The sequence below is a fragment of the Pteronotus mesoamericanus genome, unplaced genomic scaffold (assembly GCF_021234165.1).
Source record: "Pteronotus mesoamericanus isolate MK-2021 breed Mesoamerican mustached bat unplaced genomic scaffold, CSHL_Meso_final scaffold_1186, whole genome shotgun sequence".
In the NCBI taxonomy this organism is placed as follows: domain Eukaryota; kingdom Metazoa; phylum Chordata; class Mammalia; order Chiroptera; family Mormoopidae; genus Pteronotus; species Pteronotus mesoamericanus.
The window spans coordinates 1651211-1673782 of NW_026555302.1; the positions used below are offsets into that span (position 1 = coordinate 1651211).

The following is a 22572-nucleotide window of genomic DNA, read 5'->3' on the forward strand; positions in this document are numbered from 1 at the left end:
CATTCATGAGACCCCCCACACACACACTGTTCTGTGAAGCAGTGCCCAAAGTAACCTTCTCCATCCCCACCCCATTCTCTCATTCTTACTCCACCTATATCCCTAATCTGGGGTATGCGGAAGAGGGGGAAAAACGGTCTCAAAGTTCTTACCCTGCTCTCATCAAGTCTACTAGGCAGTGCATGTTTATTCTGTCATGTGTACACAGTGCCGCCCAGGAAATGGAACCAGAACTTAACAGCTCACTTAAATGAATATGTGCACCTACCAACTTCCTATGGGTCAGCCAAGAGACCATTACTCCCATCAGGCCCAGCTGGGACCACAGCAGGCCTGTTCACAGTGGACTTGCCAGTTCGAACTCCAGCTGGATTCTGCAAGCTGAGCCTCCCTGCGCACCATCGCCACGTGGCTGAGGAGAATGTGGTGGACAATTCCAAAGAGAAACCACCTCCTCCACAACCAGAAGGATCCCAATGTGCTGCCCAGGTAAATGCGGGTAATCCTTGCTTGGTTTGCCTCACAGGCACCCAGCCTAAGCCAGGACCGTCTCATCTCAAGGTGCCTCTGGGTGAGCTAGCCATCCGATTTTATTGCTCTAGTTCTCTTTGAAAAACAGCTCTGGTGCCGGGAATTCTACAGTGAGTTCACGGCCATGGTAAGAAAAGAAGACAGAAGAACCAGCTCGCAGGGAGAGGCACCGCACCTCTGAGTCAGTTACTAAAAATGCACCAAGAAACAACCCAGGGGAGATATGCTAAATTGCCATTTTCATGAGTAGTTTCCTCATTTGCTTGGTTTGGAGTGTCGCATTTTAACAGAGGAAGCATAGTGTATTCGTGCACTCAACAATAGGCTAGCTTCTTTTGTGGCAGAGTGGTGTGTGAACACTTTAGAGTCAGAGTAAGATCTCTCTTTTGGCATCATGAAAAGACTGCCTTTAAAAGCAGTCTGGAGCACTTTTGATTCATTTGTTCCTTTATTTGTAGAGATCGTGCTATTCCCCCACATTGGCTATTAACAGGAAAAGATTTCTTGTGGGGTTTTTTTCCCAGTTTTGTGACCAAATGCACAGCTTTAATGCTGTTTGTAAGGGTTATAGATGCCATCTTGGCAATTACAATACTACGGATTAAATCCATGATCTTATCTCAAGCATTTTGAAGAGTTAATCATCCAGAAGCAAATGTTTAAAATTTCTTGCATGAAGTTGTAATAGATTGCCTGTAGTGCCCAGTATTTCAGTTGTAAAGTTAGAAACAGAGCGAGTTGGTGTGCCTCCACGGGCAGGGATTACATCAAGCACTAAAACGTGCACCGAGGCATGGAAAACACTTCTAAAGATGACTATAGGCAGACTCTGAAACTGCACGTCATGCAATCTCATTCCAGTGGCTTTGGAAACTAAGCCACTGTACGTTAGTTGGATAACTGTGAAAACACAACTTGTGTGCAATCAACCTCTACTCTGGGTAGGTCTGGGATTTCTACAGTTGACACATCTATCCTTAACAACCACACCATCTTTGTTTCCTAGCCAATCTCTTCAAAAAAAAAGCACAGGAAAAGAAACTGCAGACTAACATAGACCTAAGAAGCAAATCTCACAGTCAAGAAAGATCACTCAGAATAGACAAAAAATGAAGACTTACAAGTTAGGACCGGGGAAATTATTTCACCTACAATCTCTGTGTCTAGAAGGCAAATATTGGTACCAATTTACCCTACAGAATTGACACTGAGCTAATAAGATTTCCCATTATTGTCATAACAAAGACAAAAAGACAAATTCACAAGTCTTCCAAGCCCACTACTTTTCAATTGAATCTTAATCAGTGTTGATTATTTTAGCCCACTACACATACAAACACACATGGATGTGGTTAAGCAGACTATAAAATACAGCAAATGCCACTATTACCTGACAGGGTCAGGAAATTTGTTGTTCTGTTTAATCAAGTACTCCCATAATCACACTTAAGTTACCAATTCCCAAAATAAATGCAAGCCTCAGAAATATCCTTGACGTAAGTTAGATTTTTTTTGATGATAGGAAATGCATGTTAAGATTCCATGTCTTTAAAACTCCAGCCACTGTGAAAACAGCAAAATATGGGGCATCTCTACCGTGGCTGATAGCTTTAGATGAATCAACTTTTAGGAAAGACAAAAATATAAATCACCCCCCCCCCAAAAAAAGAGGGAGGATAAGTTGGAGGATAATCACCCACCCAATGAAATGACTATGGATTTTTTACTTTGGGTTCTTTTAAAAACCAGGTTCTTAGTTTAGCTTTGGAGAGGCCCGGGAGTCACTGAATTCACATTTCCAAGAATGTTGGACTTTCTAATAGAAAAACAGTTCTCTATCTTGAATAGACTTTAGCTGTGAAGAGTATCTCAGATAATTTTGTTAAATTATCTATCCCTTCCCCATTTATTATTTTTTCATTAAAAGGAGAGTCAACATTATCCCTAAAGGAAGTAATTCTAGCATATTTTTATATTTTATTGTCATTCTTTATGTTATTTATTACTATTAGCATGGCTACCCTGCTGTTCTTAGACTAGCACTGATTAGTAGAAAGACAATGTAAGCCACATATTTAAGAAGTTAATTTTAATAAATTTTATTTAAAATGATATATTTGAAATGTGATACTTCCAACACATAACTAACATAAAAATGATGAATGAAATATTTTAATTCTTTCTCCATACTGGGTCTTCAAAATCTGCTGTTTCACACTTACTGCACGTCCCAGTTCACACTAGCGCATTTCAAGTGCTCAGCGGCCACATGTGGCCAGTGGCCATCACGTTGGCCAGCACACTCTTAAATGAATAACTGTTCAAGTAACTGAAAGACTTGGTTCCATGTGCCATCACAGTTTGCAGTGACGAAAGCCGTCTGAAAATGGAACAAGCAGACGTGTGAAAGGGGAAGAGCCCTGTCCCCGAAGCTCCGGTGGCGGGATCTAGACAGCGCAGGGTCCTGCGGAGGAGACCACCACACTGAAATACGGATGGTTACGTTGTGTGACAACTACCTCATTTAATCACCCCAACAACTCATGGACGTTGCTACTATTACCATCTCCATTTACAGATAAGAAACTGGAAGCACCCGGTAAGTAACCATCCCAGATGACACAGCTAGTAAGTGGCAGAGTTAGGATGCAAACCCGGGCGGTTTGATCCAAGCTCACATTCCCAGCCACCGACCTCTGTGGCTTCTCCATGTTTTTAAAATAGGAGAATCAGTCACAAGGCCGCAATGCTTTTAACACCTTCTCTCTTAACCTCAGTCAGTGATTTTTCAAACTGTGTGTGGGGACACGAGGAAATGGAACTCTAGGCAGCCATCCCCTCTGCAAACAGAACTGCTCCATTTTATACATTAACGTGCCACCAAAGATATCATTTGGGGGAAAGTAAGGGGTGAAGTCCATTGATCCGAATAGGCTGTAGCTATGTTATCAGAGTTCTAACTTTCTGAGCCTCTGTTTCTTAAATCTTTTCCTGCCAGAAAGTCATACCAATTTTTATTCTGAACTTAAAACAATTAAAAGGAATTATTTCCATAAGGAGTTCATTTGCTCTCCCCTTGCCAGGGTTACTGCTGTGTCTACCTGCCTCTATCTCTGCTCCTCCTGTCTCCGTCCTCATTCCTTTCTGCTGTTCAGCTCTTTTCCGAAAACACAGGGTGATCACATCAGGCTCTGCCTTAAAATCCTTCAATGGTTTCCTGTCTCACAGCAGAGTTTTGATCCCCAAACAATTCAAAGAGTATTTAATAAAAAACTAAAATAACTGTGAACCACTGAATTCAACACATTGTTTAAAAAAATCTATAGACCTTACTAGGGTGTTTGCCAAAGCATTTACCACGGCCCCTTTTCTGCCGCCACACGTCCCGGGGAATTAGCACAGTGCAGCCTGCCTGCCTGGGTTTGACCCAGACCAGTGAAAGCGGGCATGTCTCTCTGTAATGTGGTCCCACATCCCTCAAATAGGGGCAGCAAGAAGAACCACCTTATAGACGCGTTAGGAGAATTCAGGGAATGGATACATGAAAAGTGCATTAAAAGGTGGCAATTACTTTAATTATTTTTGTGAGACATTCTGGAAACAATACCCTCAGGACCCAGCTACAATTCCCTCTCCAGATGCGTTACCACCTTCAAAGGCAGACTCCCGCCAGCTCTTCCACTCTCCTACCCTTCGTGACCCCTCCACACACACACAAACAGACCAGTGCAAACTGAACTCGGCCCCTCCCTGAAAATTCCACATGCTTTCCTGTTTCTGTACCTCGGCACGGGCTGTTCCCTCTGTAGCTTGTTTGTCCTAATTCTCTAAACTCTAGGGTTTCTGGGAGCAGGGACCCTATTAAATTCAGCTTCCCTGAGCTTGACTATTGCTGGCCCTTGGAACCAGGCTACTGGACCTTCTCGATGCCATTTGAAGTGGCAGCACATCAGTGCATTCAAAACCAGATCTGACCCTCAGAAAGCTTATCATACGGATACTTGTCGTTACACATTTGTCAGAACGCACATGACGCACACCACCAAGAACGAACCCTCATGTAAACTATGGACTTGGGGGGATAATGATGTATTAACGTGGTTCATCAACTGTAACAAATGTTCTCCTGCGGTTTGGGATACTGATAGTAGAGGGGATGGCTAGGAACGGGTCGGGGAGGAGGTATACGGAACTCTGCTTTCCACCCAATTTTGTTGTAAACTTAGAACCGCTTTTAAAAAAATAAAATTATCTAATAAAATTAAGTGGCAAAACACAAATTGTAATTAATGTAGATCAAAAATTGTATCAAAATCAATTTTCCTTTTCTAACATAAAGCTATTATAAAGTTTAAGGTGCACCTAAACCACTGGACCCTTCTCATGGCAAAGCCAAAAATCCACCGCAATCTGGTTTCCAAGCCTTCTTCAAGACTAAACATTTTGTTCTATTTTTAGATGGATCTCCACTTTCTCCTCTCAAGCACCATCAGCTCTGCTTGGAAACTGACCCCAGTACACAGTGCGGTGCGCGGAGCAGACCCGGTGTTCGCCCCCGCCTACTTTGGCTTCTGGGTGGAAAATGCATTCCTCCTTGAGGTGTGGATGCTTAGCCTGCTCTATCTCACCCAGCTGTTCAGAGGCAGCTATGAGATTGTTTCACAAAAGCCCATACCTTCGATGTCTCCTGTCACAGAACAAAAGCATACAATTAGAAAAGAAAGTAATTTGCTCTAATGTGGATGCACCCGTTTGGGGCACATCCAAATAAAGCCGGCACTAAATGCAAACCACACCTTAGCATTAGAAGATCAGTCACACACTGCCACACACACTTGACAGCAAATGTGGGCTTCACTGCTTTATCCTTTGTGACAACACAGTTGTGGGATAATCTGGGGTTGACCTTTGCCCTCTTGCTGCCAGAAACAATAGTCTGCTAGGAGTAATTATTACCATATACATCTCCAGACACGCCTCACCTTGCACCTTGCACTGCAGCTCTACCTGCTGATCTGCAGAGGTGGCTTTTCAGTCCCCAGAATGAGCCTGCTTTTTCACATCCTTGGATCTGCAAAGGTCCAGTTCCCTGGGCCTTAAAACAGTGCCTGAACACTGCAGTTACTGAAGATTTTCTTCAATGAAAAAGACTCAAATTGGAACAATTACATATTATTAGAGACAGCACTATGCATTTTCCTTACTGTATCTCTTTTAATATTTACAACAGCCCCATAAGGTAAGTAAAGTGAGTGCCATTATTCCCGTTACTCCCAGGTGAGCAAACTGATGCTCAGAAGTGCAGCAACTTTTCCAAGGTTGCCTAGGCAACGGGACTACAACCTGAACTCGAGTCCAAGACTCCAATGCCTGCACTTGCAACTACTTAACCACATTCTATATATATGCCTCCCAATGCCTGTGAAGAGTTCTCAGTTACTCTAATGTGAGTTGCTGGGAATACTCAATAGTTAAACCACTGCATATATTTTTAAATGATCTACAACTAAAATTTTTCCAAGAATTTAAATTAGTCTCCTGCTCAACCAACCTACAGTATTAAGGTTCTTCCTTCATGCCCATGTGCACACCTGTGCTGGAATGTGTCCCCAGATGAGCTACTAACAAGCAGAAAAGGGCCAGCCATCAAGCAGCAAGGCCAGAACACGTTTATGCTATTGTGTCAGCCACAGAGCTACACTGGGCTCTGCTGGGCAGGACCGTCGCCCACACAGGAAAATAAACTTCAAAGGAAGACCTGAGCTCTGAAACCAGAATATAAACATGAAGACCAGCAGGAGACAGAAGTGTTCAGGTGGAACAGTCCCCCGGAGGTTAAAAATCAGTCTGTGGAAGGCTCCAAGGGGAGAGGAAGACCTTCTGAGGCCCCAGTTCCTATGTGCACATGGAGAGAAGGTGGATCATGAGGGTATCAAGCGCCATCAATCAATCACTTCCAACAGACACCACGCTCCTCTCCTCCATCACCCTGAGGTCTTAGACAGTAATGTCACAGGGCCCAGGACAATGACAAAGCTTTGTCTGTCCTCAGTAAGGCTTGAATCTCAGGAAGCTACAGTCATTTCAGCACTGGCAGCCCTTCCACCACACCACCTAACCGACCAGCAGGCATGACACATGGCTCCAACCATGCCACCACACCACCTAATCGACCAGCAGGCATGACACATGCCTCTCAAGACACCAATGCTTGTATGGATTACTCACCATGACTCTTCTCTGAAATGGCAGTAAGACTGAAAAAAACAGGACTTGCCTATTAGAAAGGACACATTGGCCTAAGTAAGAATCTCCTCTAAACAGTGAAGGCATGGCTGTCTTTTCTGGTCAATGCTGCGTTTGCATAAAGCCCAAAGAAGTCTCACAGACAGTAAAAAGAAAACAAGAGTCAGGAGGAATCTTAAAAGGAACACAACCCTTATTTGCCAAGCTCCCACAAAAAGCCTCACTGCTCACACTCACTCTAAATGCTTATTCTCTTTTTCTTCCCTTTGAAGAGGAAACTATAGAAACAAACGAGCAAAAATAAAAGCAGCCGCATCCATCCCCCAGATGGGAGTTCTCTCCTTGGCGCGCAGCAAGAATGCCAACACACCGGCTACCCACTCAAGACTCTTTTAAAGACAGAGAATGGCTCTGGCGAGGAGAGCCTCTCATTTGCAACTCCCCCAGCATCTCCTCAGCGGCCCAAAACAAAGGGAGGCTGCCACCCTGTGAAAGCTCTGGGTGGCATCCTGCTCGTCTCCCCTGAAGGTTGTAAGATCAAGCCTGCACTCAAGTACAATAGGATTCTTCTGAATACAAGGCCGAGGCTGAAGAAAGAGCATGGCAGGTGCCACAAGACAGGTGGCCGGTCCCCTGGGTGAGTTCTCGCTCACGCATGCTACACACATACACACACCCTTACCTCCCGCAGCTCCAGCCTCTGGGCTACAGCCTCCAGACACTCCTGCCCCGTGCTCTCCACGGACAGTGTACACTCGATGACATTGCTGTCCAACAGGCGGATCCGGGTGACGAAGCAGTTCTTGCTCAGGACGTTGTAGCGCCGCGTCCGGCGGAGCTTCAGGCCGAAAGGCATGGCTCTGTGGCCCTCGGATGCCGCCCTCCTATCCTGGCGCCCACGCCCCTGAGATGGCCTTAGCAGTTTCGGGACCGGGCAATGGCACTAGCAGCTGTGCTCCTCCAGACACGGGAAAGGGTGTCCATGCCCGGTGTGGCACTCTGCAGGATCGCTGCAAACAGAAAAGCAACAGCAAGGTCATTCGCTGAAGGGAAGCTACCGGACGTGTGGCATGCCCTCTCCCTCGCCAAGATGAACGTCCCGATGCCAGAACCAGCAATGTGCTTGGGAGAACCCAGACACTTTATCTTATCTTGCAAGGGTGATAAAAATCCACTTTATAACTGAAGAGATTCAGAGAAAGTAAAAGAACTCGTCTGAGAATGCAGCCTCCACGGCAAAGAATCCAAACCCGTCTATGCGACTTCAACGTGCATGCTTTTCCAATCTGCAATCCTGTTTGCTCAAGAAAGCAATCAGAGTGAAATCTGAACACTGTGTTTTTTTTTTAACTTCTAAACATATATTATCTCATTTCAACCTCGTGAACAACCCTAGGCTGTAGCTTTATGATTCCTGTTTTAAAGAGGGAAAAAAAGGAGGTTTGTTGATTCAAATGATTCACTGATCAAAATCTTATCTTGTTCCTCCTGACTCTTAGTAACGCTGCCTCTTTACTTTCAGCGGCATGATCTGCCTTTATTTTGATTGTAGTATTTTAGTACTTATTTTCTCGTTTACTTTATTTACTTAGAATAAATAACAGACTATGGAGGAAATAGACATTTAATCATCAGCAACTTCCTAGTTTCTTTTGTTAATCCTCACCTGAGGAAATGTTTTTTATTGATTTGAGAGAGAAATATCGATTGGTTGCCTCCCGTGCACTCCCCGATTGACCACACAACCTACGTATGTACCCTGGCCAGGAATCGAACCCACAACCTTATGGTGTACCGGACGACACTCCAACCGAGCCAGGGCAACTTTTTTAAAACACTTTTAAATATATAAATTCTTTAATGTGCTCGAAATTATAATTCCTTGTCCTTTTTCTACCAAATATTTAGACAGTTAGATATGGGGAACCACTCTGCCATCATTTCATTCTGTTACAAAATGCTTGATGTAAAAGCCTTGTCCCCAAATTACAGATAATTTAACTTACTAATAACAAGATTTCCTGACACCCTGGTGTCCCACCAAATGCCAGTGATGACATTCTTGCCACAGAGAACACAGCTATGAAATAACAACGGCAAAGGGGCCTTCCCATTCCACCCAGAGCCTGCAATGCTCCCACCGAGCGCTCGCATCTCCCAAAGAAGCCGAGAATGCCCAGACGGCCTCTCCCTTTGCCTTTCTGCTGTCCATCGAGGCCAAAGGACCCTCTCCTGTTCACGTGACTGCTCTGTTAACTGGACTCTCTAAGCCTGGCAGGTTCAGCTGGCCCTCAAACCCTTCATCCACAGAACTGTCTCTGAGCCCCCTGACACTCGCAGGGACCAATATGAATAATGACTTGCAGGTATTCTTGAATTAATAAATAAAGTGGCTTCAATATTTAGCAAACACTCCACATCGGTACCCCAGGCCTCGTGCAAGTTGTCAGGGCACAGCCCTACGACACAGCAAAACACACTCCCCCGGCCGGTCTTTAACGACTGCCCTCAGCACATTCCTGAGCATGACAGGTATATGTTTTACGATGGCTTAAAATACACATGCTGGTAGAGACTTCGGCTTGGTAAAATATATTAACGTTTCTAAATGACTTTATGTTGGCAGAGTATCGTGTTTACCTCCAAGGTAGACCGATCTGATGATCTCGTGATATCTACAGAAAGGAATATGGAGGGATCCGCCCCCCAAAAGACAAAAAGAAAAGCCAGAATTCAAATACAGAGCCCTTAAGAGATTACTACTCACACATTCCCACAACTTGTTGAACCACAGAGCACAAAACACCAAGACTCTATTCCTATATTAGCGAGGGAGCCTCAAACTGAGGAAAATATTTGCTCTGTGAGCACAAGCCACATAGCTAATCCTGGGCCAGGCGCTTTTACAATTGGGTGTGTCTCCTCTTAAACACCGGGGAAAGAACGTGGCTGGCTTGGTGCACGTTTATCCCAGCCACTGGTGAAAACAACCCTTACTACCTATTCTGTGGGACTCCATCCTTAACGCCCAGTTAGTTAGTTAAAAATAAAAAGCAAGCTGCTGAACAATGTGCGCAGACTATCATAGTTCTTTTCATATACAAACCAAAAACACACACAAATGGGAAAGAACGTAGTTCACCAAAATGATTAACTCTTATCTCAGGGCTACACAGGGGTGTTATTAAATAGAACTCTCACTTTATACTTTACAGATTTCTAAATAGTTCTAACATTTTTACAACTGCCTTATATTATTTTTGCAAATAAAGATGAAAGTACATTAGCTACTGAAAATGGAGTATCAGGAACAACATCTGACAGCTTGGCAAGATGTCCCCTACAAAATGCCTGACCCTTTAAGTTTTTAAAAATGTTTTAAATCTTCAATATGCTAGAAACTTCCCTGGTAAGGCAGCAACAAAAAAGTTATAATAAAACTGGTCTGGTCCTTCCAAAGGGTAAGGTCACGCATCAAAAATTGAATAGGTAGGGTTAGAAGGGGCTGCTCTAGAGTAAAAGAGATTTAAGAGTTAGAAAAAACAAAATGCAACGTGTGACCCTTAACCAAATAGCTATAACAGACACATACAATTGGAGAAATTTGAAATGGAGAAAAAGAATTAGATGTGAATGTATTATTGTTCACTTTCTTCCGGTTTTGATGGTAGAATTAAGGTCCTGTAGGAGAATGGCTTTCGGAGATGCCGATTAAGTATATTTAGGGGTGAAAATGTCACATGCCTCTAACTCACTAACACATGGCTAAAACACAACACAAGCACACACACAAATTGTGAGTTGAAACAAGTATGACAAAACGTTAACAGTTATTGACTCAAGGTGGTAGGTGTCCTATGCATGGCACTATTCTTTTAGTTTCTCTGTATAGCCAAAAATCTTCACAATCAAAAGATTTAAAAAAAAAAAGCAACCCTCAATGCAGGTGCTGTACAGACTGCAACCATTCCTCCTCCTTGTGGTTCAGTTTAAGCCGTACTGCCTTTTAATGGACCTCTCTGGTCCTGCCCATCAGAGATGACTTGTCTGAACTCCCGCAGTCCTTCGCGCTTATTTCACTATACCAAGCTGATTCACGGCGTAGGCAACAGCACGTTTTGACTCCAAACTCCTCCAGAGCTGGGAGCACGTTTCCTCCATCTTTGACACACACATCATTTACCTAAATTAAAAGCTCATGGCATCGACACCCAGAACCTGTGTGGTCACAGAGCTGTGCTTCTGGAAAGAACTTCCAGGCACTCATTTAAGACATTCCTTACTCTTAGGAAGGGCAACCCCTAAATTATCTCAGGTAAACGATCTGTTTGACACTAACCTGTAACAAGAGGGTTAGAGAAGATGATCTTAACACTTTAAGAATCTGTGAATTACCTGCCACGTTTAGGCTCCTGGAGAATCCATAACATGTGTCACTCACCCACCTTTTAACTATCCAGAAAGGAACAGGGTTCTACCTTAAACATAATCCACCTCCCTGCCGTATTTTAAGCCCAATTCCTCTGCTTTGTCCTTGAAAGGCAGAGGGGGCAAGGATTACAATATCCCACCATACAACAGAATCGACATGAAGTCTGCTAGCAAGTCCTCTGTTAAAAGCTTGGCGAATGTGGTTTGCTGGGGCTTCATCGTATTTACCACATGACCATTATAAAACATGGAATAAAATGCCATATTCTCCTAGAAGGGTCACATGTCTATGATACTTTAGATTTTCCTCATGAAACTGGCTTTTCAAAAGAGATCAAGTTAAATAGTCATCATTCTATTCACTACAAGGTGTTCTTGTTTTGTTTAAGTGAGAAGTTCCTTAAAAAATAAAAAGCCACTAAAAATACATGCTCTGGCTGGTGTGCCTCAATGGATTGAGTGCCACCCTGTGAACCAAAAGGTCGGAGGTTCGATTCCCAGTCAGGGCACATGCCTGGGTTGCAGGCCAGGTTCCCCAGTTGGGAGCATGCAAGAGGTAACCAATTAATGTACCTCTTACACGTTGATCTTTCTCTCCCTCCCTTTTTCCCTCCCTTCCCTTCTCTCCAAGAAGTAAATAAACAAAGTTTTTTTAAAAATTTATAAAAAGTCACTTAAAATACAGAATTTTATTCATCTACTCTTCAAGAATATATCTAATAAAGAATATGAGCTGCAATTGTTCCTTTCATGAAGTTAAAGTAAGTCTTTTTTGTTAATAGAGACTGTAAAACTAACAGTACTGACTCATGATATTTTTAAGACAGTAATTTATTTGAATTTCAAAATACAACCTATTAATCCTCTTTTTCATAGGTGCATCTTAGAAAAGCAGCACCAGATCAGGGAGTTAGATGCTAACCCTTCAGTGTTGCAAGTTCTTGGGAATAAGAAGCAAAAGGCGGGGGCGGGGCGGGGGGGGGGAGGTGGCGGGGGGTGTGGACCCACGGAAATGTCACAAACACTGAGCACTCTTTAGCTCCCAGTCTTGGTCTTTGTATCCGTAAGCGCAGGGAAAGCAAATGTTAAAGACTGCGCTGAGGAAAGTCACTTCACAGGAGAAGGTTGAGCTGAGTGCTTCTGAGAACCCAAGTTTACTCTTAAGGAAAAGAACACAGGCAAACCTCGAGGCAAAGAGCTGGCGTTAAGCAGAGAGGCCTGGCATGAAGGGTAAGTCATTGATCCTCTCCCAGCCTCAGTTCACTCATCTATAAAGACAATGCCTTCCCCACCTGTTTGTGAGCAGTAAATGAAAAGACGTTCTTTGGGGTACCCACTCAGTAGGTGTGGGCACAGCCCCTTCCTCTTCCCTGTCACCATATGTACACTAGTAGCTCAAAGGAAAGCAAAGCAGGTGTGAAAAGAAAGCTCTGAGTATCTCACCAGCTACTGTGAAGAAAGCCTTTTTAAAAGAAAAGAAAAGGGCAAAGCACAGAATACAGAGTTTAATATGAAGTTCGGTGAAGCTATGACCCAGAGCGAAATTGAACCACGTCTCCCAGCGCTGCCACCTGTGGCAGAAGGGCTGATCATTTCATGAAAGGTCCTATGGGGCCCATTCTGAGTGGGTTCGAAGACTAGCCTTCTTCTTATCTCAGTCAATAACATGTGTATAATGTCTGATGTTAGCAACGGTTCTTTTTTGGTCGTGGGGAACTGGTTCCCAATTGCCTGTGGCCTTATAGCCTGAGTGGCTCTGTCTCTACAGCTGATGGCACAGCAGTCCCCCTCGCCCTGTATAAATTCCCGCCGGCATCTTTGCTCCCCACTGGGAATCCCCGAGGGAGAGATTTGTGTCAGATTCGGCTTTGTGGTCTCCTATAAACCTAACATGGAGCTTTACACATGGCAGGAAGCTAAATAAATATTTGTCGTTGCGATGAAAGAATGAATCCTGAACGAGTTGAATTTTTGCTGCCAGGGTAGGGCAGGGCCTCCTGGTGACCTCAGTGACACTTGAGGAATTTGGAGCCTTCGATAGGTCTGACTTTTGGAGGCTTAAGAGAGGCTTAAACCGTGGAGAACAGGAATGAGGGGTTGTTCAGCTCACAGATGCTCTGTAGGAAGACAAAAAACTGAACCGAGATTTCTAAGAGAACATTCCTACCCCCTAAGTGTCCCTTTTCTAGACCTTGATGTGCCTGACGGTGGGGGTGGTCTCAAAGGCCAGAGAGGAGAAACCCCATGAAGTTCTCTGCAAAAACTACAATGGAACTACCGAGGGGATAAACAGTGTTGTATGCCCAAGACTGCCGAAAGCAATTTGTCAAGATATTTGCTCTGTAAACACCACACTTGTCTTTTATACTATATACTACAGTGGGAGGGACATACAGAAAAGCTCAGTCCCTCCTAAAACCCACTCCTCGCTAGTCAATCATCTTCCCAAAAGCTCTAACGTGGATGTTTCATCTGTAACTCTCAGCCGTGGATTACCAGTCAGCATTTTGTACTCTCATTTCTTTCCCTAAACATATCAATGAAAAACCTGCAAAGCTGAAAACACAAAGCAAAGACGGCTTTCTCATAATGTAGGAAAAGTCTCTGGGCTGATGTAATAAATCTTTGAATACGATGGATAAGAAGTAGAGGGATCTTTCATAATATCAAACAAATGCGGTCTAATCCTCTTTACTGAATTACTTGTAAAGTCCTTAGGGGCATGAAAGGGAAATTAAAATCAGAACCTTAAACATGGTCATCACACATTTTTTTATTTCCCATGCTATGTGATGGATACTTGCCTTTTTTCCCCCTAAAGTTCTCAAATCATTAATAGAAGACTAACTGCTGTTCAGTTGCTTTCTATATTTACCAACAGACTCTGGAATTTTTCCAGCATTCCATGTTTTTACAACTCCCAAGCACACCTCACAGAACTATGTAACCCTCGTCTGGGTGTGAGAGAGGAAAAACTGATGCAACGAGTCCATCCTGTGTATGACGCTGTGTGCGGCACAGCCGGGGATTGAAAAATACTGTGTCACTTTCTGGAAGGAGAATTTTGAAAAGGAATGGACGTGGAAGAAAGGGGTTGTGAAAATGTCTCCTCTGATTCCCCCATTGAAGAAGGGCAGAAAAGAAGTTAGCTTGGTTTGGTGAAAATTAGACTGTTCATTTCTTCTCTAAATTTTATTGCAACAGAACACCCAAATTATATCCATACATCAAATTATTTTTAGCCAAGTAAAATCATTGTGCAAGGTTGAAAATTCAAGCCCCTAACTTTGAGCTGCTAAGCAACTACAACAACAAAAGCAAAATGGTCACATTTTTTAATTCCTTCATTTCTCGCCTACTAACTCACTTTCAAACACTCAGTGGTGAGATGGGAGAGAAATTTGTCCAAAAACACATTTCAACTTTCCTGGGTGCTAGCCACGTACAAGACCTTTCGAGACTTTCTTACACTACATCCGAAGTTAGAGAGACGGTCCCTGGTAAACTGTGCCCATCAGCTCACCTCCATGAGGCAACCACGTCACCTGGGCAGAAGGTCATTGAAAACCGGCAAGTGGAGTCAAAACACCCCCCCGCCCCCCCCCGCCCCCGGAGCAGTCAAATAACGCAAAGCTCTTAATTCCAACACCACCACTTTGCCCAGGAAACAGCAGCAGCCTCCCAGTCGGTGGGCTCTGAGTTCACACATGGTTCTGGGCCCTCCATTGGGGCCCTTAGCTGACTGCAAGGAGACCAGGAAAGGCACGCTGCCAGGGGTGAAAGTGGCAAGGAGGGAGGGGACAGGTAAACTCTAAGAATAAGCACTGCGCAGCACAGAAAACGGTGTCAAAACTGCCCTGTAGTGAACAGGATCAATTCAGCAATATCCAGCAGACTCTGGCTGAGAAGGCAAAAATCCGTTTTTAAACAGCCCCATCCATGGGGGTTGAAAATAATAACAATAACAAAAACAGTGGTTCTGGAGAGCAAAAGATCCCATCACCCGAATCACCTTCGCCCCCGGGAGTGGCCCCGCGGTCTTTGATTCCTGCTCTAACACTCAGGAATGAGCCAGCTCCGTGGAGTGTCAAAGGCCGAGGTTTTCAGCTGAGGGGGGTGAGGGGCTGCGGAAGCAAACGCTGGGAGGACAGAGAGTTAGAACTGACCCCCTCCCCTCAGGGAATTATTTTTAAAAAATCATTTCCCCCTCCCTAGCTTTGAGGATGACTGGCTTGTCAAAATACATCTTGAACATGTATGGATAAAATAATATGTTGTCTGGGATTTTTTTTTAACAAGAATGGGGTGACGGAACGGTGCGGGGTACAGGTGAAGCAATACTGGCCGTGCTACCACCGGCTGGAGGCAGGGGCAAGGATGTCAGGGGTCACACCGTTCTCCGCAGTGTTGCACAGGCTTGAAATTTTCCATATTAAGAAGTTGGGTTTTTTAATAAAGTATTTCTTCAAGGGCAATCTGTCAAGTAACACACTGTCGGTGTGTTACAGAAAAAGGGCGTCGGTTTTCCCTTCCACCAAACCCCCGCCTGCCCTTCCAAAATAGAACTCACGTTTAACTACATCAAACTGACAGTGAGAGCTCATTTCATTTTTAAAAGGAGGCAGGAAAAATTCTTTCTGTGGGTAAAGTGACAATTTGGATAAAATGCAAAGGCCAATCACTCAGGCATAAGATAAGGCGGTCTTCCTGGTCCAATGGCATCAGGCGCGGGGTCCGAGTGCCTGACTCGGGCTCGCTTCTCAAACGAGCCCTCTCCCTCTACGCGGGCCAGGAACGCCTCGTCCTGAAAGACTCCACCCTCCTTTGAGACCGCAGAACCTGCAACTCCCTGATTCCAGTCCTTTTTGCTGTCGGTGTCTACAGCCGCGGTGACTGTGCCCTGGAATGTCAGAGTGAATCACAGCCAGGAACCAGAATAGAAGATTCTCGCAAGCGTCCGACACCGAGAAGGCAGCGATGAGCACCTGGGTTTTTCAGAGCAGACAACAAAGATGGGGACACCCTGCTGAGTGTCACCTCCAACAGCCCTATTGCGTTCAGGCTGTTCCTAATGCCCCCATTTTATAGACCAGAGCACTGAGGCGAAGGCTGCAGAGGTTAAGAATGTGCCCAAAATCAGACACTAAGGACATTATCTGACCCCATGTTCTTACTCAGGGAACCATGTTAAAAATATCCAGATAGGGGCTGAGATTATAACCTGGTGATATAAAAATCACCACGATGATAGCAAGCAAGCAGATTCTATAGGGAACACTGTGAAACGTCCTGTGGGTCTACCTCTGCTCACCCACCGCGGACTTCTTTCAGATACGGCAGAAATGGACCCTGAGGCTGGTGACCAATTTTCAGCCCTAGGCTGTTCTAGCCAGAGGTCCCGGCCCAGAATCAGGATTCTGCCCCTACCACAGCGCCCCCTCCTCCCCTCACCAACCCCCACACCTCTTACCTGGCTGCTTCCTTCCGCAGCACCAGGCTGTGCTGCAACAGTGAGGCACTTCGAGCCCGTCGCATACAGTCTCGTCAAAAACCAATTTCAAAAACACAATCACAAGAGCAGCCAAAGAAGTTTTCCAGCCTGGTCATATGACTCACTCACCAAAACAGAAGAAACTCTCAGAGGGTAAACACACCTTGAACTTGCTTCGCCCTCCCCTGCGATGTGCGCCCTGAGGGGCTCTTCAAGAGAGCCTGTTGCAAGTGACCTCCCTGAGCCAAGTTTTCCACACCTCCCTTTCCTCCGTTTCCTTCCTGCCTGAGCCTGAGTTCCCTCAACTTCCCTTCCAGGCCCAGGGCTTTCAGATGAGAGGACTCATCTGTGTCACTTCCTCTCCAAACACAAGCAGCGGCCAAGCATCTGTGCCAAGCCTCTGCAACGGGGTCTGCCTGGCCAGTGCCCTCTTCCCTGGCTTCTCCAGCCGCACCGGCCAGCCTCACTCAGGCGGGGTCATTTCCATGCAGAAGCCACTTACAAGCTGTATGACCAGGGCTCAGCGGCCACCTCCCTTTCTGCATGTAAAACACGGGGGCGACAACAGTACCCACCCCTCAAGCCGCTGACGGATTACAGGAGTTCGGCACATCCACAGCTAGCACAGTGCTCGTTCCTGGCAAGCACCATTTATTTGTCTGTCCTCCCTCCCCTCGTTCTTGGTGCTCTTTCACCCAATACCGCAGAAATCCAAGGAAAAAGAGTGCCCGCCTGCAAAGTAGCACAAGATAAAAACTGCTTTCCAACAGGCCAAGAGTTATAGGATTTTTGAAGTTAAGGCTGTTCCTCATAAGGAGACAAAACATGAACGCAAGTGCAAGTCCCACTGACTGACAACCATGACAGGTTGCCCAGCAAGTTTCAAACGTGCGGCCACTCCAGTGAGTCAGGGGACAACCAAGAGGGTTCTGAAGTGTGAGATGGCAATTGCTTCTCCGGAGCCAAGACGTTGAATCAGAGGCGAGAAGGAACGAAAACAGGTATGAACTAGTGTCAGCTGTTAAAGAGTTGCATAACCCCAACTGATGTAACCAAATGTTAATTCCTAATGGGAGAAAACAAAGCCTCTAACAGAGATGGTCATGAGACACGTGGATACCTCCATGTAGATAGACTACAAACACCCGTGTGCACACGCACAGCAAAGCCACCCTCAATGTCCTTTCTTCCCTCCGCCCCCTGCCTAGGAGACTCCTCACGCCACCCAAGGGGGTGGGTGGAAAAACTTACGTTGTGCTAAGTAGCTCTCTGGCATCATGAAGAAATGACATTACCTGTCTACCTCTACTGCAGTAACTTTACAGTTGGAAAAAGCACTTATTAGCAAGCAACCATTCCCGTCACCCTCGGCGACCTCCAGCTGAAGATTTGCTCAGCTGCTGCCTGGGCCAGAGCCAGCCCGGGCCTCTGGAGGCAGGATGCCGTGTGTGCGGACGGCTCCCCCGGCGCGGGGCTGCCTGCAGCCTGCAGGGTGTGAGCACAGCAGGAGCAGGGGGTAGATGCCCGGTGCCTCAGTTCTCAAGCTGGACTCTTGGCTCTTAAAGGCTGAAAGCTTCAACAGGAACAATGTCTGACAAATGCATCTCTCATAAATACAGCAAATGTTACACAGAATGAACCTAGTGTGAAAGGCTCCCTCCGCTCTCTTGACTTATACCTAGGTTTCAGAACATTAAGGATTTCAAACTTCCCTGGGAAAAAAATCACCACCTACTGGAATCTTTGTACATAAGTAAAAAAAAAAAAAAGAAGGAAAAAATCCATGGGAAAAGAATGCACATCTGTTCTTCCACTACATTGTAAGAGGGCAGGAACCAACAAAGTTTTATACAGCTTTTGTAACCCCAAATCCGTCCGCACTACAATTAACATGTTCTCTGACTCAGCAATGCCACTTTTGGATAACTCACTGGAAACAAAAGCAGCGAATCTTAAGGGTTATATAAAAGATCAACAAACACCCTGAATATCCATAGTGGAGTAATAGCCAAAGAAATCTTGGCATAGATATTACTTAGGGTATCACGTCATTATTAAACATTAGTTGGGTCTGAATCTACTGACTCAGAGCGATGCCCATGGTGCGCTGGTAAGAGGGAAAAACTGCGGAGTAACACGTAAGGCAAGCAAAAGCCAACCCAGTCATCTTGCGTGTGTCTGTGCTTACTGGCTTGAGGAAAAGTGTGGAACACGTCCATCCTCGGAGGGAGGAATGGGAATCAGAAACCTCCACCCTGCCCCTGTGCAGCTTTTGGAGTATTAATGTTGTATCAGGAAAAAAAAAATTATTTTAAACCACTTATCTCTGCCTTTCCTTAATACTCTATATAAGAAAATTTGGAATAAGTCTTCCGTTAGGAGTCGTATTATATCACTTATCATTTATCATTTTGGCTATAATATCATCTGAGTGATTGGCGTGCATTATCATTTAATCCTCACAATCCCCGTTTACAGAACACTGAGACTGTATAATCCGGACAACGTCCCAAAGCTAGCGGGGGGCAGAGGCTGCCTCCAAAGCCCAGTCCTTCACCCAACATCCAGTCTGCAGGAAACAGTGTCCTCTCTTTGGGTAGCAATGTCCCACCCCCACAGCCTCAGAAGCGGCAGTTCTGAGGAGTGCCTTGCAGGGACAGAGCATGCTGCCTTCCATAAGTGGTAACTATGGAAATGAGTTGGCCCCAACATCAAACGACTGTACTTATATTTACATATCATTTCCTCAAAAACTATTATTCACTCAGCACAGGCTACTGATTGTGGGAAATCCCAGATAACAAGTACAGATGCCCTCTCTGCCCACCAAGTCCTGGCAAATGCTGGGTAAGGACAAAAACGAAGAGCCATGGATATGATTGGACACTGGGAAGAGTTCAGCCCAGATGGAGGCAAAGGCGAGAAACCAGGAATGGACGAAGATGCACACCAACCACCTGGAGACTGTTTCAGGGCCCAGAATATGCCCCAAAAGGAAAGAAGGAAGATGGCAAAGGTAAGTGACTCAAGAAGAAACAAAGAGCTTCAAGTATGGATGTGTTTGGGCTAAATGTTATGTCCAAACATATTTTATTTTCATAAATGCAGTATTTGAAACAGAAGCAATGGGAGGTCCAAACAAATATGGCACGAGACAAGAACAAAAATGAAAATGTTCTAGCATCTTTCTGTTACATATATTTTTTTAATGTTCCATGTAAGCCAATAGTGGAGCCCTGCTTGTTCATTGACAAGCACACTGCTACATGAAATCCCATCAGTGAATGAGGATTCTAATACAGCAACCTAAGCAGGCAAGCAATAAAAAATGAAGATTTCTATTTCCTGTGCCTGAATGCTCTGAAAAGAGAGTGCACTAATTTGGAAAAAACATAATGGCACTTAGTCACTTCTCTACAAAGTTAAGATTTCTTAAGATGGTGGCTAATCACAGCAAAGGGAAAAATGACTCAAGGTGACCATACCTGGATGGCTCATTTCAGGAACAACCGTCACTGTGTCGAGATGTCTCCTTTGTAAATATACTTCAATCTCTCCTGCTAATTTTACCTATTTCTCCTTAAAGTCTTTCACCTTGAAAAGGGCACCTGGGACCCACGCTCTCGACCTCCCGCCTACCCACATTTAACACTCTCACTGTGACACTTCCCAAGGGCCTCAACCTAAACATTCCTGCCCGGCTTACCGTCTCTTAGGTACTTGTACATCGCCCTTTGATTTTCTCTGTGGGTCCTGACTGACTCTAAGTTCTCTTTGTGTTCTTTTAGTTGCAAAACTGAAATGAGACAAGTTGTCTCTACAACCTAACTCATTAAGATGGGCTTATTATTCAACAGAAAACATGGAGCACATGAGGTGGACCTTCCCACAAAACCTTCGCTTGAAGGAAAAAACTCCCAATAGAGGAAGACACCAAAAGAAAATCTAAGTCCACTCTCACATGTATCAGATAATAAAGAAAGAATAGGACAAAGGAAAACTAAAATGGGTCTGGAATATCTAGGTTTAATTCCTCGCTCTGTGTGGGGACTGTAATCCAGTCAACAACTGGAAAATTTGGAGCTAGAGGCTGGGAGATTGTTGAGTTTAAGTCACAAGTAAAGATGTTTTCACTCTTTTCCCAATTGAGAAATCACTTCAAATGGAGAAGGGGAACAAGACACAAATGCTAAAAGTTTCAGGCTTTTTGAAAGAACAGGATTTCAGAAATCCCTCATCAGAAAACATAAACGGAAGGGAAAACTTGGGAGTGCAAGCTAATTTAGAGGGAAGCCTCTGGAAGTTTAACCTGGAGAGGCACAAGGTATCAGGTGGTCTGTTCTGTTTTGTGAGGTGGGGAGGTGGTTTGGCTTTGCGAGGAGGGGAGGCTGTGAGTAGGTAAGGACCCAGAAGTAGGCGAACTGTTTCCAAGTCTTTAAGAAGTATTACCCCTCCCAGTCCTTACCGAACAGGAAGTCAGAGGGCTCCCAGGGAAGAAAGAGAAGTGGAGTGATATTTTGTGACAAGACTGGATCACGTGGAAAGTTATACAGGAATTTCACAAAGCATAAAGCAGTGGGAGGTGTGTGGGAAGAATCAGACAGATGTGTAAAAAAAACCAAGCAAATGAAAAGGCGAATGAACACTAACCAGGGTGTTCACGCAGCCAGTCACGCTGGAAGGATGGTGGCTCGGAAGATGGAGCACAGATGAGCTTAAGTCCTCACTTCCCTCCACCAACACCCTCCAGGCTAACATTCGCGAGCACTTACTGTGATTTCTAATTTTTATTCTGAGCACTTATAAGTGGGCCTCGTGCCCCTCCCAGGAGTCGGGGGCTGCCCCCCCCACACAAAGGGCACCATGACGCCAAGAGAATAAGAAATACCAGATAAACAGGTGAGGTGATGAATGGGAATGTGTTAATTACCTAGAGGGGGGAATCATTTCACAATATACGGGGTTGGCCAAAAAGTCCATTTAGTTTTTTCCGTAAAATGAAAGATACCTTTTTAATTTCACCAATAACTTTCCTGATGTGGATATTTTGAGTATGTCAGCTATCTCACACTTTGGTTTCTAGTGGGTAGAGGCCAGGGTGCTGCTAAACATCTTCCAATGCATAAGACAGCCCCACAGCAAAAGATTACTTTACCAAAGTGTCACTTGTACCAAGAAACTTCGCAAACCACTTCTGACATGTTTGATCAGTCACAGCACCTTTTCCATACACTGCACAAACCTTTTTTTTCCATTTTAGTTGTGTTTTTACCTTTCTTGAAATAATGAAGCATAACACACTGAAAATGTTACATATCTTCCTCCATCTTCAATATTAAAATGGCTACAGAAAAATGCACCAATTTTGTTATGTGTTTTTAATGCACGCTGATGACAGCTGTCACAATACAATCTAACAAAATTGTTTTGAATGAAGTTAAAGACAACTAAGCACTACAAGAGCCATCGTACAGAAAAATTAAATATATATATCTATCGTTGGCCAAAAATATATATATATATCTAAAAATATATATATATCTCAAATCACCATGATGAACACTTTAAATATCTTACAATGTTATATGTCAGTTAAACCTCAATTAAGCTAAAGTTTAAAATAATTTTTTAAAGAATAATAAATCCCGGAAAAAAAACTATATGCTTTTACGTTTTCATGGGTAGGTGCAGCGGTGAATACACAGATTGCCCAGTACCCTCTCCTCCTGAGCCAATTTCAGTATTAAAACAAGTTCAAGTAAATTATGCCTATATCCCAAGGCGTGTTCATCCCAAAGTCGCTGATTCATGGGGGTTCACAAATGACTAGAGAAAGGAAAGCAGAGACACTGAAAGGAAAGGAATGTGAAGGA

General features: G+C 44.5%; 1 protein-coding gene across 2 annotated transcripts in view; it reads right to left on the reverse strand.

Moving 5' to 3' along the window:
* Positions 1 to 22572, reverse strand: part of PTPN14 (protein tyrosine phosphatase non-receptor type 14) — a 153861-nt gene that overhangs the window by 81318 nt on the left and 49971 nt on the right. Inside the window, exons 1-2 of one of the 2 annotated variants that reach the window (XM_054587639.1) lie at positions 16679 to 16925; positions 7460 to 7787 (exon numbers count right to left, since the gene is read on the reverse strand). In XM_054587639.1, the coding sequence (XP_054443614.1) occupies positions 7460 to 7633 (174 nt within the window). In that variant the 5' untranslated portion in view covers positions 7634 to 7787; positions 16679 to 16925. Of the gene's footprint in view, positions 1 to 7459; positions 7788 to 16678; positions 16926 to 22572 lie in introns of those variants that run through there. The other variant, XM_054587638.1, reaches the window with a different exon arrangement.